This window comes from Cynocephalus volans, chromosome 9 (assembly GCF_027409185.1).
Source record: "Cynocephalus volans isolate mCynVol1 chromosome 9, mCynVol1.pri, whole genome shotgun sequence".
Taxonomy (NCBI): domain Eukaryota; kingdom Metazoa; phylum Chordata; class Mammalia; order Dermoptera; family Cynocephalidae; genus Cynocephalus; species Cynocephalus volans.
Window position 1 is genome coordinate 132014680 of NC_084468.1, and position 21493 is coordinate 132036172.

At 35.3% G+C, this 21493-nt stretch overlaps 1 protein-coding gene across 1 annotated transcript in view; it reads right to left on the minus strand.

The window, feature by feature from the left end:
• Window positions 1-21493, minus strand: part of IQCM (IQ motif containing M) — a 280795-nt gene that overhangs the window by 124474 nt on the left and 134828 nt on the right. The window contains exon 8 of the mRNA XM_063107487.1: window positions 19730-19791. Within this exon, the coding sequence (XP_062963557.1) occupies window positions 19730-19791 (62 nt within the window). The remainder of the gene's footprint in view (window positions 1-19729; window positions 19792-21493) is intronic.

Below are 21493 nucleotides of genomic sequence, written 5' to 3' on the forward strand. Positions count from 1 at the left end.
AAGAATTCTTTACCCAGCAGGGCTCTCCTTCAGAAACGAGGGTGAAATAGTGTATTTCCCAGATAAACAAAAGTTGTGGGAGTTCACCACCATACAGTCAGCCTTGCAAGAAATTCTCAAGGGATTCATTCATCTGGAATCAGAATAATGGTGACCACTATCACAAATACACAAGAAAGAGCAAAACCCACAGTTAAAACAAAAATGCCAGCCAGAAGGAGAAAGAAGCTAAATCACTCCATCTTAAATTCCAAACTAACATTGAAGAAGAGAAGTAAAAGGGGAAATAATGATCAAAAGATATTTAAATCATCTAAACAGAAGCAATTAAATGACAGGAAGTAAGCAACACTTCTCAATAACTACTCTAAACGTGAATGGACTAAACGACCAATTGCGACTGACTGGATTAGAAAGCTAGACCCAAGTTTGTGCTGTCTTCAAGAGACCCACCTTACCTGTAGAGACACACGTAGACTAAAAATGAAGGGATGAAAAAAGATATGCCATGCAAATGGAAACCAAAAACAAGCAGGAGTAGCTATTCTTATATCAGAAAAAATAGACTTTAAACCAAAAAACATCAAAAAAGACAAAGAAGGCCCCTATATAATGATAAAGGTATCCATTCAACTAGAGGACATAACAATCATAAACATGTATTTACCCAATACTAGAACACCCAGATATATAAAGCAAACATTTTTAGACCTAAAGAAAGAAATAGGTCCTAATATATTAATAGTGAGTGATCTGAACACCTGTCTCTCAGTATGGGACAGGTCTTCCAGGCAAAAAGTCAGCAAAGAAACACAGAATTTAATCTACACCCTAGACCAACTGGACTTGGCAGATATATACAGAACATTTCACCCAACAGCTAAAGAACACTTTCTTCTCATCAGCTCATGGTACATTCTCCAAGATAGATCACATATTAGGTCACAAATCTAGTCTCAGCAAATTTTAAAAAATCAAAATTGTTCCAACTATCTTTTCAGACCACCATAGATTAAAATTGGAAATAACCAGTAAGCAAAACACTGGATGCTATACAAATACATGAAAAATAAATAATAGGCTCCTGAATGACCTATTGGTCCAAGAAAAAATTAAACCAGGAAATCAAAAAAATTCTAGAAACTAATGAAAATAAAGATACATCATACCAAAACCTGTGGGATACTGCAAAAGCAGTGTTAAGAGGCAAATTTATTGCAGTAAATGCTTATATCAAAAGAATAGAAAGAGTTCAAATAAACAACCTAACACTATGCCTCAAAGAATTTGAAAAATAGCAACAATCCAAGCCTAAAGGTAGTAGACGGAAAGTAATAATTAAGATCAGAGGAGAACTAAATGAAATAGAGACCCCAAAAACAATAGAAAAGATCAACAAACAAAAAGTTGGGTTTTTGAGAAGATAAATAAAATAGACAAACCATTAGTTAAGTTAACAAAAAAAAAAAGAAGAGAGAAAACCAAAATAAAAAAATCAGAAATGAAAAAGGAGACATTACAACTGTTACCACAGAAATACAAAGAATCATTAGAGACTATTATAAACAACTGTATGACAACAAATATGAAAATCTGGAAGATATAGAGAAGTTTCTAGACACACACAAACTACCAAGACTGAACCAAGAAGAGATAGAAAACCTGAACAGACCAAAAACAAGCAAGGAGATTGAAGCAGTAATTAGCATTCTTCCAACAAAAAAAAAGTCCAGGTCTGGATGGATTTACAGCTGAATTCTATCAAACTTTTAAAGAGGAGTTAATACCAATACTCCTCAAACTATTCCAAACAATTGAAACACATGCTACTCTCCAAAACTCATTCTATGAGGCCAACGTAATTCAGATACCAAAACCAGATAAAGACACAACAAAAAAAGAAAATAGGCTAATATTCTTGATGAACCTATATGCTAAAATCCTCAACAAAATATTAGCAATCAGAATACAGCAACATATTAAAAAATTATACACTATGATCAAGTGGGATTCATCCCAGGGATGCAAGGATGGTTTAACATATGAAAGTCAATAAATTTGATACATTGCATCAACAAACTCAAGGACAAAGACCATATTATCTCAACAGATGCTGAAAAAGCATTTGACAAAATTCAACATCCTTCATGATAAAGACTATCATCAAATTAGGCATAGAAGGAAAATATCTCAACGCGTTAAAAGCCATTTATGACAAGCCCACTGCCAGTATCATTCTGAATGGGGAAAAATTGAAGGCCTTTCCCTTAAGGACAGGAACAAGACAAGGATGCCCACTCTCACCACTTCTATTTAACATAGTACTTGAGGTACTAGCCAGAGCAATCAGGCAAGAGAAAGAAAGGGAATCCAGATTGGAAAAGATGAAGTCAAACGTTTTCTTTTTGCAGATGCCAAAAAAATCCCTAAAGACTCTGTCAAAAAACTCCTAGAGCTGCTTAATAACTTCAGTAATGTTTCAGGATACAAAATAGATGTCCCCAAATCAGTAGCATTTATATACTCAAATAATGAATTAACAGAAAGAGAAATAAAGTAAGCCCATTTACAATTGTCATGAAAAAGATAAGATACCTAGGGATCAATTTAACCAAGGAGGTGAAAGACCTCTACAATGAGAACTACAAACCACTTCTGAAAGAAATTAAAGAAGACACAAAAAGATGGAAAGATATTCCATGCTCTTGGATTGGAAGAATTAACAATGTGAAAATGTCTATACTACCTAAAGTGATCTACAGATTCAGTGCAATCCCCATCAAATACCAGTGACATTCTTCACAGAAATGGAAAAAACAATCTTACCTTTCATATGGAAGAACAAAAGACACCAAATAGCCAAAGCAATCTTGAGCAAAAAAAAAAATAAATAAAGCCAGAGTTATAACACTACCTGGCTTCAAATGATACTACAAAGCTGTTGCAACCAAAACAGCATGGTACTGGTATAAAAATAGACATCCAGACCAGTGGAGTAGAATTGAGAACCCAGAAATCACTCCTCAGGCTTATAGCCATTTGATATTAGACAAAGGCAACAAAAAAATATACATTGGGAAAAAGATTGCCTCTTCAACAAGTGGTGCTGGGAAAACTGGATATCCATCTGTAGAAGAATGAAACTAGATATGCATCTCTCACCATAAACTAAAATCAACCCAAAATGGATTAAAGACTTAAGTATAAGACCTGAAACTGTAAAATTACTAAGGGAAAATACAGGTGAAACACTTCAGCAATTAGGTTTGGGCACAGGCTTTATGAACATGAGCCCAAAAGCACAAGCAGCAAAAGAAAAAATAAACAAATGGGATTATATCAAGCTAAAAATTTTCTGCACAGCAAAGGAAACAATCAACAGAGTGAAAAGACTACCTACAGAGTGGGAGAAAATTTTTACTAACTATGCATCTGACATGGGATTAATATCCAGAATATACATAGAACTCCACAATTATACAGTAAAAAAACAAACGACCCAATTTAAAAAATGGGTAAAGGACCTGAATAGATATTTTTCAAAGGAAGACATGCAAATGGCCAACAGATACATGAAAAAATGCTCAACATCACTAGTCATCAGGGAAATGCAAATTAAAACCACATTGAGATACCACCTCACTCCAGTTAGACTGGCCATAATCAAAAAGATGGTGAATAACAAATTCTGGTGAGGGTGTGGAGAGAAGAGAACACTCCTGCACTGTTGGTGGGACCATAAATTAGTACAACCACTATGGGGAACAGTGTGGAGGTTTCTCAAACAATCCCAGATAGTACTTCCATATGATCCAGCAATCCCTCTTCTGGATACATACCCAGAGGAATAGAAATCATCATGTCAAAGAGAAACCTGCACTTCCATGTTCATCGCAGCTCTGTTTACAATAGCCAAAATATGGAACTAACCTAAATGTCCATTGACGGATGACTGGATAAGAGGACTGTGGTATATATACACAATGGAATACTACTCTGCCATAAAAAAAGAATGAAATACTCCCATTTGCAACAACATAGATGAACCTGGAAAAACTTATGTTGAGGGAAATAAGCAAAGCAAAGAGGCATAAAACTGCATGTGCTCACTCATATGTAGGAGCTAAGAGAGAAAAGAAGGAAGGAAAGAAAGATCACAATAGTGCAGTAGTCTTACAGAGGGAGGGAACATTCCTAGGGCTACAAGGTGGAGTTTGGGGATAATTGGGTGGGGACATGGGGTACAAAAGTAATTTCTCATAATGGGTATGCTCCCAGTGTGAATCTGGCCCTCACATGACAGGCACGAGTGGTGACAATTAGCTTTGTATCTCATGAATATTCTCAATAAATAAATAAATAAATAAATAAATAAATAAATAAAATGTTATACACTCAATTTCCTATTCTATAACTTGATTAAAAGACTACATATCCCCACAAAAATGAGCATCATGTTTTGTCTGCATTATAGTTCCTAATTTTAGATATATTCCCAAGCTTGTGATCACCACTCAACCAGGGTGCCTTGATGGTTTCATCATATTCTCAAAAATTTTATCATGATTAATTGAAACACAGACCTGTCAAAATAAATTAGGAACATACGTACAGGACAATGTTCCAATAATTATTTTAAGTTAAAATAGAAATAACAAGGCACCATTATTCACTTCCAAAATTTGGGGGGAAACTATATAAAACCACCCAATTCCAGAAAAAGTTTGGTTAAAGGCGCACTTCCAGCATTATTTTTGATTGTATAATCTATTTGGAAAAGTGACTTGGCAATATGAATCAAGAGCATGGAAATTTCTTTTCTGGAAATTTACCTCCAAGTATGAAAAAAGTCACATGTGTAAAGATATCTATTGTAGTTTCATTTATGATGGGAAAAATTTAGAAACAAATATCTCAGTAAATTGTGTTCAATACAATCAATAGATTATTATGAGGTTATAAAAGTGATGTTTATGAAGATTATGCAATAACTTGAAAAAATGCTGATGATTTCAAAAATTAATATTAAGAGAATAAAGACATTAAATTATGTGCATTATATTATTGTAACATATTTAAACATATACATACAAATAATGCCTGGAAAGAAATATGCGAAAATATTATTGGTTGTATTAACTATTGTTACTGGCTGTATTAACATAGTATTTCTAAATAAGGGGTGGATTAGAGTCTTCTGAAAATTATTTTCAAGGAACTCCTACTCAGGGTCTTTCTTCCTAGATTTTGATTCGTTGACTCCTCCAGTAAAATTGATGCAAATCCCTGACTGAACATCAGGTTGTAAAGAAAATGTTAAGTTATAAAGAAAAATGATTCCTTGTTTCTTGTATTTTAATTTTGTTCAGATTTCTTGAAATAGAGCAGCATGCATTGTGTAATATAAAAGCAACATATAATAATTAAATCCATTAATAGCAGTAGTAATTGTAGTAACAACCTTTTATTAAGCATCTACTTCAGTCACATTTTCTCCTCTATTCCTCAAAATAGTTTAGTAAAATAAATGTTACTGTTCTGATTTTATAAATCAGCAGAAACTACACTTTGCTCATCCTCCAAATACAATTTTTAAATTTGTCTTTCTTCACCATGTCTTAACACAATTCTGATATGGAGAGAAGTGTCGTTTTTACAGAGATGCTTAGCCATGAAAGAATCTCCATAAAACTCTTTCAGAAAATCTTCATGAAGATAAATATGAGTCATTAAAGGTTAGATATAAAACCAGTTCTCACCATAGAAGAGACCACCCGGTTGGTCCTCATGCCACCTGCTGCTAAAGTCACTCTATGATGAAAGACCAAGGCTGAATAGCTGCATTTGACCTTTTCACTTGAAGTTTGACAAATGTCTGATCAAGATATCAAATCAAATGGTTTTCAGAGAGAGAAGAAATCATTAAGCAAATTACATGCGAGAAAAGGTGCAATAAGTTAATTAGTAAGTTAATCATGTCCAAACATTAGACCCGAGCTTGGCAAACATCTGAACAGGGAATTTCCTTTCAACTGCTAATACTTATACGATAATATATATAATAAACAGTAAATCAGTTTTAGAGTTTGGTTCAGATATTGCTACTAATTAGTTTTGGCTGATACTGAATTATTTTGTATGCTCCATTTATAAAAGCACTGTTTGCCCATCTGTTCATAGGTTGAAAGTGATTAAAGGATACTTATTTTGGCTGATATAAAAGCCAAATACTTTTTAAGCTGCAAATATGTGACAAATCCAGTTCAGGTTGCCAAGTTCAGAAATATATTAAAAGAAATTTGGGATGTCTCCCTCCCCCAATTCCTCTTCCAACCTGCATTATTGAAAAGTAAATATCACCACTTTACTGATCAGACTAGCATGCCTACTTTGTCCAAATGCTTTGCAATTTAGTTATAATTTACACAATTAACTCTGATTTGGTTCTTCTGCTACCAAGCTGTGTTGAGGGCTTTCGTTTCCTGTGCACGTGGCCTTGAAGTAGAAACACGTGATACCCACGTGCTATGAATGAGGAATTTGAAAGTAACTTGAGTAATGAGTGAAACAATCTCGTGGCCTACTTTAATCCGCTAAATGAGGTCTGTTCAGTTTGAAAACAATGCATTACATTCAGCACGAGTGATACAGATTTTAAAGAAAAGGGATGTAAAGCATTTCCATGAAATTTAACTTTTGTCTCAATATTGTTTTACTACTCTGTTTTCAAATCCTGCCAAGGGTTTAGTATTGCATGCTAGTAAAACCCATTCACTTAAAAATTTAGAGCTGGGTTCCTGGGACTTTCTAAAATAAGATGCAATCCTCCTGAAGTGGAAGATAACTGTCACTTGAGTTCAGGCAAACTTTAAAATAGTTTAAATATCTGTATAAGATGTGTTTTCTTCTGTGATTTATACTCTTCATCATTGCTCAATGCTCCCCTGTCCCAACCCGTCCAAGAAACAAACACCCTCCTGTTTTTGGCTGCTCCTCGGTCCACAGCAATCTGTTTAACTAGATCACATTATTGAATGGAGGCTAATATCCTATTTAAAGTCTCAAAGAATATTTGAATTTCTGGATAGGGTACTTTTTACTGAAATAGATCACTAATTAAAACATTTCAGGCAGTAAAATGTTTAAGGCAATGAATATGAGAGAAGAAAATAAGGTATGAAGGGCAGGAGGCAGAACAAATTCTCCTAGTCCATTATATCATATCTAAGGAAAGATGGGGTTTATCGTCATCGCTGCTGCTGTTGCTTGGTTTTAATTCTCCTCTGGCTTTTTCTCAAAACAAAATAGAGATTTTTAAATTTTAAATTCAATTCCAAAAACACAATTATTTCTTCATTCTTAACATAGACAAACATTCTGGAGGAGCACTGCTTACTATAAATTAAATTGAAATTATCACTGCACATAACAGAAAAGCAAAACCATAAAGAAAATACTGTTTTTATTCAAATTTAATTGATTTTGACTTTGTGATCATGGTAATTTGTGATGCACTTCCAGGGAATTTTCTTTAAACCAAACATTTGAAGCCCTTTTTATCTACATGTTTTGCCTGTAGGGCACTGAAAAAAATTACCCTTGAAAACAGCTGAAATGACTGAGGCATTTATTCTAAACGTGTAATGGGAGCTGATTTTTCAGTGGCACACTGACCAGAATTGTCCAATTTTCACGAGCTTATCTACGTAATAGGGAACATAATGAATTCTTCTACTGTTCATCTCAGTACAGTAATTTATCCCTCTTGGGATAGCCCTCTGCTCCTAATAAAACTAAACTCTAGTTAGTCATGGAAAAGAGCTGGCTCTGCCCACTCCAATCCATTTCTCTCACCTCTGCTCAGAAAGGGTTGAATGAATAAAGACTTGGGGTCTATTCAAAGATTCCTTGTTTCTTGAACAGAGACTTTAGGTTGTAGAGCTTCAGATAATGAAACAAATTTTCACAGTTAATGTGATTCTACAATTTCTGACATTGTACTCAATATTTTATTACCAACCACATATATGTTTTAGGGACTATCATTTCTAGGAGATCAGGGAGACCCTTAAACATGAATACACAAAGTGATGGTCAGACAACAGTAGGCCAAAGCCTATTAGAAAAGCGGGGAATGTAGACAGTCTTAGACCAACCTGGATTAGAGAAAGAAGAGATTTTTTTGGCCCCCTTTCCACATGCTTCTGCCTCCCTACTCATCCTCTTTATGAGTTTCACCATGAAGACATAATTGCAAATCTGGTTTTACCTTCTTGAGACTTCATTCATCCTCTTTGTACTATTAGGCAGGATTATTTTGCTTTAGAAGTGAGAACTTATGTCTGTTCTTTCTCTCGTTATTCTGCTTGCTTCTCCTTGGACATTTCCCTTCCGATTCCATGTAGGAATCACACCTGCACGGGGCCTTCCTCTTGAACCAGGCCCAGCCATCTTCTTTCCCAGTTACTGTTTTCATGTGGTCAGTTTCCTTACTCTCCGCTGCATCCCTCAGCAGAAACTAGTGAAATTATGGCTACACATTAATGAGGAAGAAGACTTGACTTCTCTAGGGACCAGCCCATCTTTATTCTATGGGAGAAAGCAGAGGGCTTCAATGAGCCTGCAGCTGAGGTCAATATGCTCTAACTCAGTTTTACCAGCGAGCCCAGCTATCAGGACTTGGTTACTTCGTGTCTTTGTTCCACCTACCAGCACAGTGTTTTTTCCATCCAGTCAGGCTAGATTGGGAAACCACATGGTGCTGACAGTCTCACCTCTAATGATTCTCACTTGTGTTTGATTCTGCATGTTCAGAGCTGTGGGCTACCAACGGCCCACTGCCCAACCATGCTTCTGCTGGAGTGCACAGCTCTCTTGAGCAAAACCCTCGCACAAGAGGATAAGTAGTAGAAGAAAGACACCAAACTACAATTAAGAGGGAGTTCAAAATTCTTGCCAATAGTCATAAGCAAGGGACCAGTATGCAGAGAAAAGTAGATCTTCAAAAGACCAGAGAAATAGAAATATGCCAGGAAAGCTGGGAAAATGGAGGATCATAACACAAGACACACCAAATACCATAAATTGATCTCACAGAGAAGAAGTTGATAATTGAGGCAATCATTTCCCTTAAACTTAGCTACCTTTATTCTTCTCTTATACCACTTAAAAGCAATCCTGAGGAAGGCAGGAGTAGACGACTGAAGGTGCAGCTAAACAACACTTGTCTTGGAGGTAAGTATGGGAGTTTGGAGATGGTAGCATATCCAGGAGATACAGTTATCTGGCAGCTGTTGTTCAAGACTTCTGCCTATTACAAGATCACGGCACTGGGATATCATCAAGGTGATTTACGATAGATCTCTCTGTTAACTAGATAACTAGCAGAAAAGAACTAACTCATCCTGGGAGTTGTCAGAGCCAGGGGAATAAGTACTGAACTGAGTCAAATATATCTTCTAGCTTGCTCCTCAAAGTGTGGTTTGAGGACCAGCAGACCAGCATCACCTGGGAGTTTATTGGAAATACAATAATTCAGTCCATTTTGATGCTACTATGCTCAAAAAGAATGACCATCACACTAAAAAAGATAGAATAAGTACTGGTAGAAGAGAACTGAAGCTTAAGACAAGGAAAGATCTTAAAACCAAAACTGAATCTCTTAGTTAAATTTTTTGGGCTCAGGTAAATAATTTTCCATATTTATCTGTTGATCTGTTGCCTTGAAAAACTACAGAATGAATGTGATAGGAGAGCTCTGAAGAATGGCAAATGTCTTCACTTTCAAAAAGGGAAAGAAAATGAAAACTGTAAAGGATGGTCCAATAATACCACAAAGTCTATCAGTTACCAACTGGATGGTGGGTGAGACCTTAAAGAATAAAGTACTACAGTGGTGCCAAGAGCTAGAATGTGCACAAAAAGAATGTCATGCCATCCTAAATTCATTTCCTTTATTATAATTTAATTATTATTTTGTTTTTTTTTTTTACTAGATTGCTGGACTAGGAAATAGTTTCTGATGTGTCAAAATTTCAGGAAGGCAATTTTTAAGGTTCTCATAAAATCTTTGTAAACAAGGTGGGGAAATACAGGCTAACTGGGTGGCTTTGGGTGACTGGATGAACAGTATCACTACTACAATAAAGGAATAAAGGAGAGAAAGGTGGGAGAGGGGGATACCTAATTATTTCAATTTTGAGATACAGTTATGGGGTCTTCCAGTGAAGCTACATGGCTGGAAGGGAAAGAAAATTCATTACAAAGCAGAGAAAAAGATCCAAAAATTTTTATTTATAAATTGAACAAGTGTTTGTTTATTTTATTTATTTATTTACTTACAGTGTAAGGTGCTATTATAGTACTGAAGATACACTGGTTAATAAAACACAAAAACTTCTGTTCTCATTGTGCTTATATTCTAAAATAGACAAACAACAGTGATAGTAAACAAGTTAATTACAGAGTATGCTAAAAGGTAATATATGCTTTGCTAAAAAATACAGTAGGGGATGGGGTTGATAAGCTGGCAGGGGCGAAATATGCCATTTAAAAAAATGTGTCATGGTGGGTGGAGGGGTTACTGAAAAGAAAACATGGTAATTATCTGAGGAAAATGTGACAAGGAGTTAAATCAAAATGTATTAGCATTATTTGTAAAGTTCTGCAATTAGTGTGTATACAAATATATCTTAATAGGTCACAAAGGAATTTTATATATATTATATACATTATTCAGAGGTCAGACAGGAATTATTGTACAATCATATATACAGTAGGCCCTCCATATCTGCGAGTTCCACATCTGTGGATTCAACCAATCTTGGATTGAAAATATTTGGAAAAAAAGCAAACAACAAAAAATAACAATGCAACAAGAAAAATACAAATTTAAAAAAATACAGTATAACAACTATTTACATAGCATTTACATTGTACTAGCTTATAGATTATAAGTAATCTAGAGATGATTTAGAGTGTATGGGAGAACATACATAGTTTTATACAAGTGACTTGAGCATCTGCAGATTTTGATATCCTTAGGGGTTCCTGGAACCAATCTCCTGTGGATACTGAGAAATGACTGTATAAATGATTGCACAATAATTCTTCTCTGACCTATGAAGATGTTAGGTATCTTACCTCCATCACTGTAGTTAACACATTATTTTGCAATTATCTCCAGGTCTATTTCCCTTCTATACTCTGATCCCTAAGAGCAACTACTTTTCTTTGTATAACAGATAAAGAGAGAAGGAAAGGGGTGGAGAAGGAAAAGGAAAGAAGAAAGAGAGAACAGAATGGGAACACATTGGAATATCTGAAAAGGTCTCAGGGTTTGTTTCTTCTTTTGGGTTTTTGGGATTTTTTTTTTCAAAATTCAAATCAATATGAGTTATTGCCCTTGGAAAGCTGACCCCAAAAGCTGACATAATGATGAGCTTTATAAGTTGATCCATTGGATCTAGGGTTGGGTTGCATTCTACATTGTGTTAATAAAATTACATCTGAAATACTGTATTCTTGAAACTGCATAAATGGTTTCAATGAGTCTCACTTCTTTCTACTAGCATGTTGTTTTACAGGAAGTATGTGCAGGGGAGGAAGGTCGTGACCTTGAGCACTACAGGAACTAAATTCCCCACCAATGGAACAAAACCACTGGAGCCAATCCAGAGCGAGAGGTACTACAATAAGGAAGATCCAGTGCACTGACCAATCAAATTCTGACAACTCAAAATTTCCTTGCTCCCTGATCCTTTAGAACTTGCCCAGATCACAGATTGCAGAGACAGATTTAAGCCTTGCCTCCTGGCTTCTTGACAGTTGACCTTGCAATAAAGCATTTCTTTTCTCAAAATCTAGTATCATAGTATTGGCTTCTACGCACGTCAGCCAGCAAGACCTTGCTCAATAACATTCTTTCCTAAGCATCATGCTGTAATGGGAATATTTTTTAGTATAGAGGGCATCTGTTCCTTTCCTCTGTCTAGCACCTCCTTTTCCTTTGCTGAACTGCACTTCTCCCACTCTGTTCATGTGACTCTTGGATTTGTCTTGGTCTGGTTACATCTTCCAAGCTGGGGAGTCAGCCAGAATATTTTCCTGTTTTGTGTATGTGTTTGTAGTTTAGTGTCTTTTGTGGTGTTTTTTCTTCTTTGTTTGTTTGGGTTTGGGGGGGGAGGTGGGGATTGTTCCTTTTTGTTTTGTTTTTTTAATTGAAATATAATATCACCTTTTTTGGTGAGAACAGGAAGTAAATGAATTAAAGATACCTGGAAGCCAGCCATTTTCCTTGCCACATGGACAAAACTTCTATATAGGAAGGTATCAAAGCCAAACAGAGGCAAGCAGAGATTAAAAATGAAAGAAAGTTTGGGAGAATGGCCTCTGTTTCAAACTTTTGGAATAGTTTGTAGAGAATTGGTGTCAATTCCTCTTTGAAAGTTTGGTAGAACTCTGCAGTGAACCCATCCAGTACTGAGCTTTTTCTTTGTTGGGAGCCTTCTGATAACAGCTCCAATCTTGTTTATTGTTATTCGTCTGTTTAGATTTTCTATATCTTCTTGGCTCAGTTTTGGTAGTTTGTATGTATCCGTAAATGTATCTATTTCCTCCAGATTTTCAAATTTGCTGGCATATAGTTGTTTATATTAGTCTCTAATGATTCTCAAACAACTTTACAGCAAAAAAACAAATAACCCAATTAAGAAATGGGCAAAGGAGCTGAATAGGCATTTCTCAAATGGAGAATACAAACGGCCAACAGACATATGAAAAAATGCTCAACATCATTCAGCATTCAGGAAATGCAAATCAAAAGCACTTTGAGATACCATTTCACCCCAGTTAGGATGGCTAATATCCCAAAGACTGAGAATGATAAATGCTGGTGAGGTCGCAGAGAAAAAGGAACTCTCATACACGGTTAGTGGGACTGCAAAATGGTGCAGCCTCTATGGAAAATGGTATGGAGGTTCCTTAAACAATTGCAGATAGATCTACCATACGACCCAGCTATTCCACTGCTGGGAATATACCCAGAGGAATGGAAATCATCAAGTCGAAAGTATACCTGTTCCCCAATGTTCATCGCAGCACTCTTTACAATAGCCAAGAGTTGGAACCGGCCCAAAGTCCATCATCAGATGAGTGGATACGGAAACTGTGGTACATGTACACAATGGAATACTACTCAGCTATAAAAACGAATGAAATACTGCCATTCACAACAACATGGATGGACTTAGAGACAATGATATGAAGTGAAACAAGTCAGGCACAGAATGAGAAATATCACATGTTCTCACTTATTTGTGGGAGCTATAAATAAATAAATAAATAAATAAATATACAAACAAATAAAGGGTGGGGGCGGGGAGAAGACACAACAATCACAACAGTTCCTTGAACTTGTTAAGACAAGTGAGCAGCTATGATGTAGTGGTGGGGGGCCAGGAACGGGTAAAAGGACACGAAAATCAACTACAATGTGTATTGATAAGTTAAAATAAAAAAATAAAATAAAATAAAATATTTTTTTTTAAATGAAAGAAAGGAGAACACATCCTGAAGACATTCTAGGACTTGAGTCCTTGAATCAGTTGAGCCTGAGGTGCAAAACAGACACAAAGAACAGATGCCACCATACTCTACCCACTTGTAATTCCCACTTTATATGAGTAAATCAAGTCCATTTTTACTTAAGATAGTTTGAGCTACCATGCCAGTAAAGGTGTTGTAGACCATTACATACGTGTGTGTGTGTGTGAGTGTGTGTGTGTGAGTGTGTGTGAGTGTGTGTGCGAGTGTGTGTGTGTGAGTGTGTGTGTGCGAGTGTGTGTGTGCGAGTGTGTGTGAGTGTGTGTGTGTGTGCGAGTGTGTGTGTGTGTGCGAGTGTGTGTGTGAGTGTGTGTGCGAGTGTGTGTGTGCGAGTGTGTGTGAGTGTGTGTGTGTGTGTGCGTGTGCGTGTGTGTGTGCGAGTGTGTGTGTGAGTGCGTGTGTGTGTGTGTGTGTGAGTGTGTGTGTGTGTGTGTGTGTGCACGCGTGTGTGTGTGAATATAATATATATAGAGAGAGAGAGAGGATTAGTTGAAATAGGCTTGGGCTTAATCTGAGAAAATTGGTACGGAGGAGTGGCTTCAAAAGGACCAATGGATACCAGTTCAAGGGAGATAAGTATTTAGATTAATACAGACAACTGCCTGAAAATCAGAGCACTCCTTTGAATTAAATGGGATGCCTCTTAAACAAAGGCATTATGAATTCCTGGAGTTTTCAAGTAGAGTCTATGTGGCTACCATGTTATAGAGGAGATTCACCCTTTAGATAGAGGGTTTCAGTAGAAAATCTCCTCTAAGTTTCCTTAAACTCTCAGAGTCTATAATTCTCCAAAGACAGAGACATGACTGGAGGTATCACTGGAGAAGTGTTATTTACCATAAATTTATTTTCAAATAATGCTTAGGCTGGGTACTGACCCGGAAAAAATCTGTTGACAGAGGATATCTTATAATAAGTAAACTAATCTTCCATTAACAGGTAAAAACATTTCAGAAGAGACCAAAGGAAAGTTATTAGGTGGTAAATTATAAACACATTTTGAGATAAAATAAGGTAGGACCTGGTCCCTTCCAGGAAAAAGTGTTATTAACAAAGAGAATACAGCAATTTTAGAGCTAAAAAAGAAAACGCTCAAGTACCCACCTAAATCTCTAGACTCTGAAATGTGAATATCATACTTAGGTATGCCAGTAGATGCACTATATTTCATTGTATCGAAAAGGAAATAATTTGGAATTAATAATTCAATTTTGCCTTTCAGGAAGATATTAGTGAGTCATATCTTATTACCATTTTAGTTCCAGTATGTTAAGAAATAGGAAGAAGGAAATATTCAACTATTTCTTATCTACATATTTATATGAACTATATGAATGCCAAGAATCCTAAAGATCAAAAACAAAAAATAAGGGGAACTTGAGGTTTCCAAAATGGTACACTTTTCTTCACAGATGCTATTTTTAAGTGCTAACACTTTTATCACTCAGAGCTGAAGCAAATTAAATACTGAAAAGGTGAAAGGCTGATAACCAGCCTCTGAACTTATCACATCTACATATTTAATGTTATGAACCAACAATGGAATGTTTTTCCTCCATGAATTAAAGACCCATCAATTCCTTTATTTTATACTTGGAAATCAGTCAGGCATTTTTAAAAACAATTATGTGCTTTAGAAATTCAACAAAAGGAAAATTTATCACTGTCATCATATTAATCTGCAAAGAATTAACACCTCACTGCAAAAAGACATCAAAAGAAAATGAGTATTTTATTCATGAATGCAATGGGTTATATGATGGAAAATGGAGACTTTTGCAACATAGAGGTACTAAACAAATCCAAGTGGACCTCAAGTAAGATTATCTATATATATAAAATAAATCTTTCTCATAGAAAATAAAAAGACAATGTCATCAAAATACTACAATAGTTCACAAACCTATATAGCTCCTGGTTCACAATTTTTGCTGAGATACTGAGAATGAACTCTGGGTGTGCTAAAGCATTATTTCCCTTTACCTGGTAATATAAACTTCTTTTGGTATTTTATATTAACCATATAAAAATAAGAGAAAAATGGGTTAAGCATAAAGAAGTTAAAAAGGTATTAAAAGGATGATGCTAGGAAAAGACAAGATTCCACTTCACAAAATACAATTAAATCTTTATTGAGGTAAAAAAACATATATACTATAACTAATGAACATATTACATTTTTAGAAACTAAAAATTAAGACTACATCTATTTAATTCTAATTTTTTCTGGTTTAGAAATTTTACATTAGGTGTTTTACTTTAAAAAAAAATAAAACTCAGAGAAACGTTCATTTGGCAACTCTGACTGAAATGAGATTGGTTACCTTTCTCTGAAATGTTTAAAATAAACTTCTTTTCCTTTAAAAATGGTTTTAGGCTTTCTCAGCCATATTTTAATACTAAGGATTTCCAACAATCTTCTGAAATTTACTGAGTCCTAAAAACTTCAAAATTTATTATTTAAATTGAAATATGAAAGACTTAGAAACCTTCTTTCAGATATTTAAACAATTGTATCTCATAGATGCTCATCTATAAAAATTATTTTCTATAAATGTTGTGCATAACTATATATAATGGATTATATAGCAGAATTATAAAATCAAGGCAAAAAGATTATCTTTCTCTCCTAAAAATGCACAAATATATATTTATGAACCCAAAAAGAAAATCAAGTATCCACAATGTGTACACTGCAAACTAATAAGTTCATCCTAAATGTCTGGGATTTTAGCACTATAGCTCTTTGTTTAATAATACTTTAATAAAATGTTTTATGTACACCTGTACATATATTTACATACAAACAAACATATCTAAGCACTACAGCACCATCTTTTCTTCCCTTTCTGAGCATTGAAGTCTTTACAGTTGAAAAACCAGGAAGATGAACAAAATAATAGAAAAAAATAGAATGGGAAAATTTGCCCTTTAGGCTTGTGATCATTGAAGATTAGGACAGAAATAATCAGGACGCTGACTTATTCACCGCTATTTATCTATACCAGGCAACAGATCCCATTCCCTACCAAGAACAGGAGTGGGTGCTCACGTGAGCAGTAACTCCCAACCAAGTGCTGCAGCAGCACCTCTAGTTCGCTTAACTTCCGCACTCCCACCTCTTACCAGCCAGCCAAGTGACCGACTCTTTAAAAATTACTGCTGAGTGGGTGCACAAACCAGTCCTATTGGCCAACTGTAGAGGGTTCCCACAAAGCTTGTGGGTATGTGTAAATTAATTCCATCATCTTTTTTTCTATAACTAAGGAAAGAGGGAGGAAAACAGACTCTCTTGTATTTACTGGCAATGGTGATATCTGTGTGACATATTTTTACCCTTGAAATGCAAATGTACTTTAAAAATTGGCCAGTACTTTATAGAAGTTGACTGATGACTGATGGAAGGTTAATATACTCTGCTTCATGTAGGCTTTAAGGAAACTTCTAGATGAAAATATATGGGAAATTCCTCTCTAACAAGAAAAATCCTCTAGGCCAAGCTACAAAGGGTCCCAACATTTAGATTCTAAAGTTTCATGGAATTTTTGTAATAAAAATAGTACAGGATCTCAAACAAAGAAGAGGCTTTTAATATTAATTCACTTAAATATTTTCAGTGAAGTGTGTCTGTGCGTGTATTATATATATACGTATATAAACACACACATACTTGTATATACACATGAATAGTTTTATATTATTCACTATTTTGCTTTATTTTTACATTGTTTCACTCCTCATTTTATTTTTTTTTTATCTCTTTTTCTCCATTATTCTATTCTAAAAACAGTTTTTAAATCACTAGGGTCACTCTTAGATTACTCATTTATTAAGTAAAGTTTCAGTTTACCTCTAAGTAATCATCAGAAAGGCTGTTAAAATTTAAGACACAAATGGCATAAAGGCATGATTGACTAAGAATATCACTATACTGTGAATCACAGTTCTATTTTGTATTTTTGTGACCTTGAAGAATTCACTAATCCTTTTGAATCTGTTTTCTCATCTGAAAAATAGAAGGATTGAATCGAGAGACCTCTAAAACTTCTTTCGGCCATCCTCCAAAATGTTTAAGATATTCATGCAAAAATTAGCTAGATATCTCTAAGAACTTTGCCATGGCTCCTTATGCCTGCAAAACCTGGTAAGCTATACAGGAAAACATTTAGAATTCAGATTGGCTAGCTGTTTCCAAGCAGGCAAATAACTGCATTCTAGCACTCATCTCTGAGACAATTTTTTTATTATTGAAAGTGCTGGACTAATTTTAATATAGTAACACCTCTAAGAAAAATAGACTTACTTCCCAATAAAAGTAACCAGGTAAAGAATATCTGAAGGACAAAGGCCTACGAAAAAAGGCAAGCTGCTTTAAACACCGTAAAATATTTTTGAAATAATTTACATATGACATTTATAATTTTTTGTATTTAAAGCAAATCTCTCTGTGGAAATATTTTTTGTAACAAATTCAATTTCTTTAATAGACATGGGTTATTCAAATTTTCTATTTCTTCTTGTGTCAGTTTTGGTATGTTACCTTTTTTCAGAAAATTTGACTACTTCCTCTTGGTTGAATGTAATTGGCATGAAATTATTCACATGTACTCTTATGATCCTTTTAATGTCTATAGGATATACAAGTTCCTGATACTGGTAATTTGTGGGTTGGTTTTTTGTTTTGTTTTGTTTTGTTTCTTTGGTGACTGGCCCATATGGTGATCTGAACCCTTAACCTTGGTGTTGTAACACCTCACTCTAACCAACTGAGCTAATTGGTCAGCCTTAATTTGTGTTTTATCTCTTCTTTTTTTTTTTTTAAATAAGTCTTGCTACGAGTTGACAAATTTTATTAATCTCTTCAAAGAACCTTTAGCCTTAATTTGCTTTATTGTTGCTCTATTTTTTAAAATTTCATTGCTGCCTGTTTTTATCTTTACAATGTAAGTTGCACATGCACTTAAAAAGAATGTATATTCTGCGGTTGTTGGATGTGTCTTCTAAAGATGTCAATTAGGTTAAATTAATTGATGGTTTGTTCAAATCTATATCTAGCTTCTGTTTCTGTACTGGGGATCCCTTGTCATTACAAACATCGTAAATTCTTGAACATTTATAATAGCTGCTCTAAACTCTTATTTGCTAATTCCATCATCCAGGGTATCTTTTTCCTTTCATGTAACCAGTTGAACCAGTTGAAAACTATGCAAGTTGTTCCTTTAGGCTGGTCTCCTTAGAATCTCTTCTACACATGCACAGTTCAGGGGTCAGCCAAAAGTTTGAGAGGAGTTTGTATGCAGACTCAGGTTTCCTCTCTCTGTGGCTTTTTCCTTTGTGGAATTTGCTAGATAGTTCCCAGCCATTCCAGCAGCCCCACACTCTTCTGAGGGTTTCTACCAAAGATCCAGCTACCTGCCACTGTGTGACCTGGGAAAAGCTAGATAAATGGGAACCTCACCCATTGCAGTTCCTTTCGTTCAAGGATCAAATGAATTCCCTACAGTTTCTGTCTGCATGCCTTCACTCTCCAGTGCCTTCAAATATTTGTTTTATATTCTTCCAGTTTATAATTAATAATGATTAATGAGTGGATATTCTCAGTGAATAAGAAAACACAGGTGTGAAACCTGCCCTTCTCAGAAAATTCACTGTTAACTTTCCTCAATCCTTTCTTTTCATCTCACCCTCCAATCTATCTTACAAAATCAGTGTTTTTTCACTAAAGTTTATCAACAAATTTGGTACATAAAGTAACAAAGCAATCTAAGAATCTCTAGTAGAGTCACTGAAAGGCGTGCTGTACCACAGTGAATTGTGATATATAGTTTCTGATCAACAAAACACAGTTTACACATAAGCAATATCGTTTACACTGCTTTCTCCTCAATGCTACAAAGTACACTTCAGCTGTGTCTACTGATTGATTACTAAAATATTCAGGGGAAAAAATTTCTTCTTCTTGCCTGGGTCAAGTTAAATGGAAACATTGAAAAGTATATATAAAAAAGTTTGAGCTTTCAACAATCTATGCTTTTCCAAACCTAGATATTAAAGTCAGCAATTACACCGATAATATCAAATCCAAATGTATTAACTTACATTTTTGTGTATCATATAAAAGATATACCTGGGTTGTGACTTTGGTTCTGCTGGCTGGATAGGTTGTTGCTCTGTTTTTATGAAGTGTTTCTAGAATAAGAGAAAGAAGAGTTGACATAAGTAGGAAAACAACTTTATTCCCTGTAAAATTTTAATTCCATAGATTTCTGTTATATTATCAAAGGGAGAAAGAACCATGCAATTAGAATATGTATTATAAAACTAAACATTCATATAAATTTGTAAGTATACTCAGAGGAGTATGATTGCTGAACCTTCTCTGGTACCTTTTGACAACCAGGAATACAACTTCTACTAATTATTTCAATGAGCAAATAACCCGACAAATCTTCTATAGATGAGAATTTAATGTATTTATTTACTTATTTGTCCTCTGTCTTATAAAAAATATCTACCATAGCTCACCAAAAAAAAAAAAAAAAAAAAAAATACAGTACATGTAAAAAAGGAAAATAAACAAGCAAATCAGGTAATGGGGAAAATATGGGTAGAAAAGTAATGCCAAATATTTTCCAATATTGCTTCATGTGTCACACAGATTTGGCTCTCAAATTCCTAGCTATCAAAATATTATTGTCTGAATTGTGTTACCCCCAAATCCATATGTCAAAGCCCTAACCTCCAATGTGACTATATTTGGAGATAAGGTCTTTAACAAAGTAACTATGGTTAAATGAGGTCACAAGGGTAAGACCCTAATCCAAGAAGAGTAAGAGACACCAGAGAAAAGGCCATATGAGGGCATAATGAGAAGGTGACCCTCTTCAAGCCAAGGAGAGAAGCCTCAGGAGAAACCAACCCTGCTGGTGTTATGGAAAGGAGTCGCCAAGGAGACGCAGTCACTCAGAGAGGAGAAGTCAGATGATTTATTATGCTGGCAGACCCAGATGGACTTGCATTCCAAATACCTGGGCCTTGAATGCAGGGAGAACTAAACTTAAATAGCAAAGCAAGCAAGTCTTTCTATTGGCTCTTTTGCCTGTATTCAAGCAGAGTCCCCTAAATTGGGGGTCTTTAGCAGGTGGTTTGACTTTGGGTAGTGGGCTTCACAGGGATGGGGGATGTGGTTGGGGGGTTACTGCAATGCCAGCTAGAAAGCAAGTCAGTCTCTCATGTATACAGGAAACTGTTTGCAGGTTGTGGTTTTAGCTAAGTCCCTTCACTCACACAGGAAGACTGAGTGCTGAATGCAGAGCTACAGAACTCAGAAGCTGCATTTTAGAACACAACTCTAGGTACTTTTTGCATACAGGCAAGTATTAGCTGAGAAATTAAAATAAAAGTTAAAACAAGGGAAGGACAAGGACTTCAACTACTTCACTGGCACCTTGATCTTAGACTTCCAGACTCCAGAACTGTGGGAAAATTAATTTCTATTGTTTAAGCCACTCAGTCTGTGGTATTTTGTTATGGAAGCCCCAGCAGACTAAAACACAGAGTAATAAAGAAAACAGCAGTTCTAACTTTCCCAATGTTTTTAAACAAGCAACCTTATTTTTAGCGAAAAATTTATTTCATATGTTCTTCAGAAGAAGACCGGAATAATGTACCAGTTTCAATAGCATCACTACCAACACAGGAGTGCTTAATATGGATTTTTCTTACACAATCTTTCCGTATTGGTAAACAATAGAAAGAATAACTTGGAAAGATAATTCTACAAGACCTGAGAATAACTGGGCCATTGCCTCTCTGGTCATTCGATGTGATCCAAAGGGAAAATTGATACCTAGTGGTACTGATGGATTGCATGTCCAATTTATAATCTTCC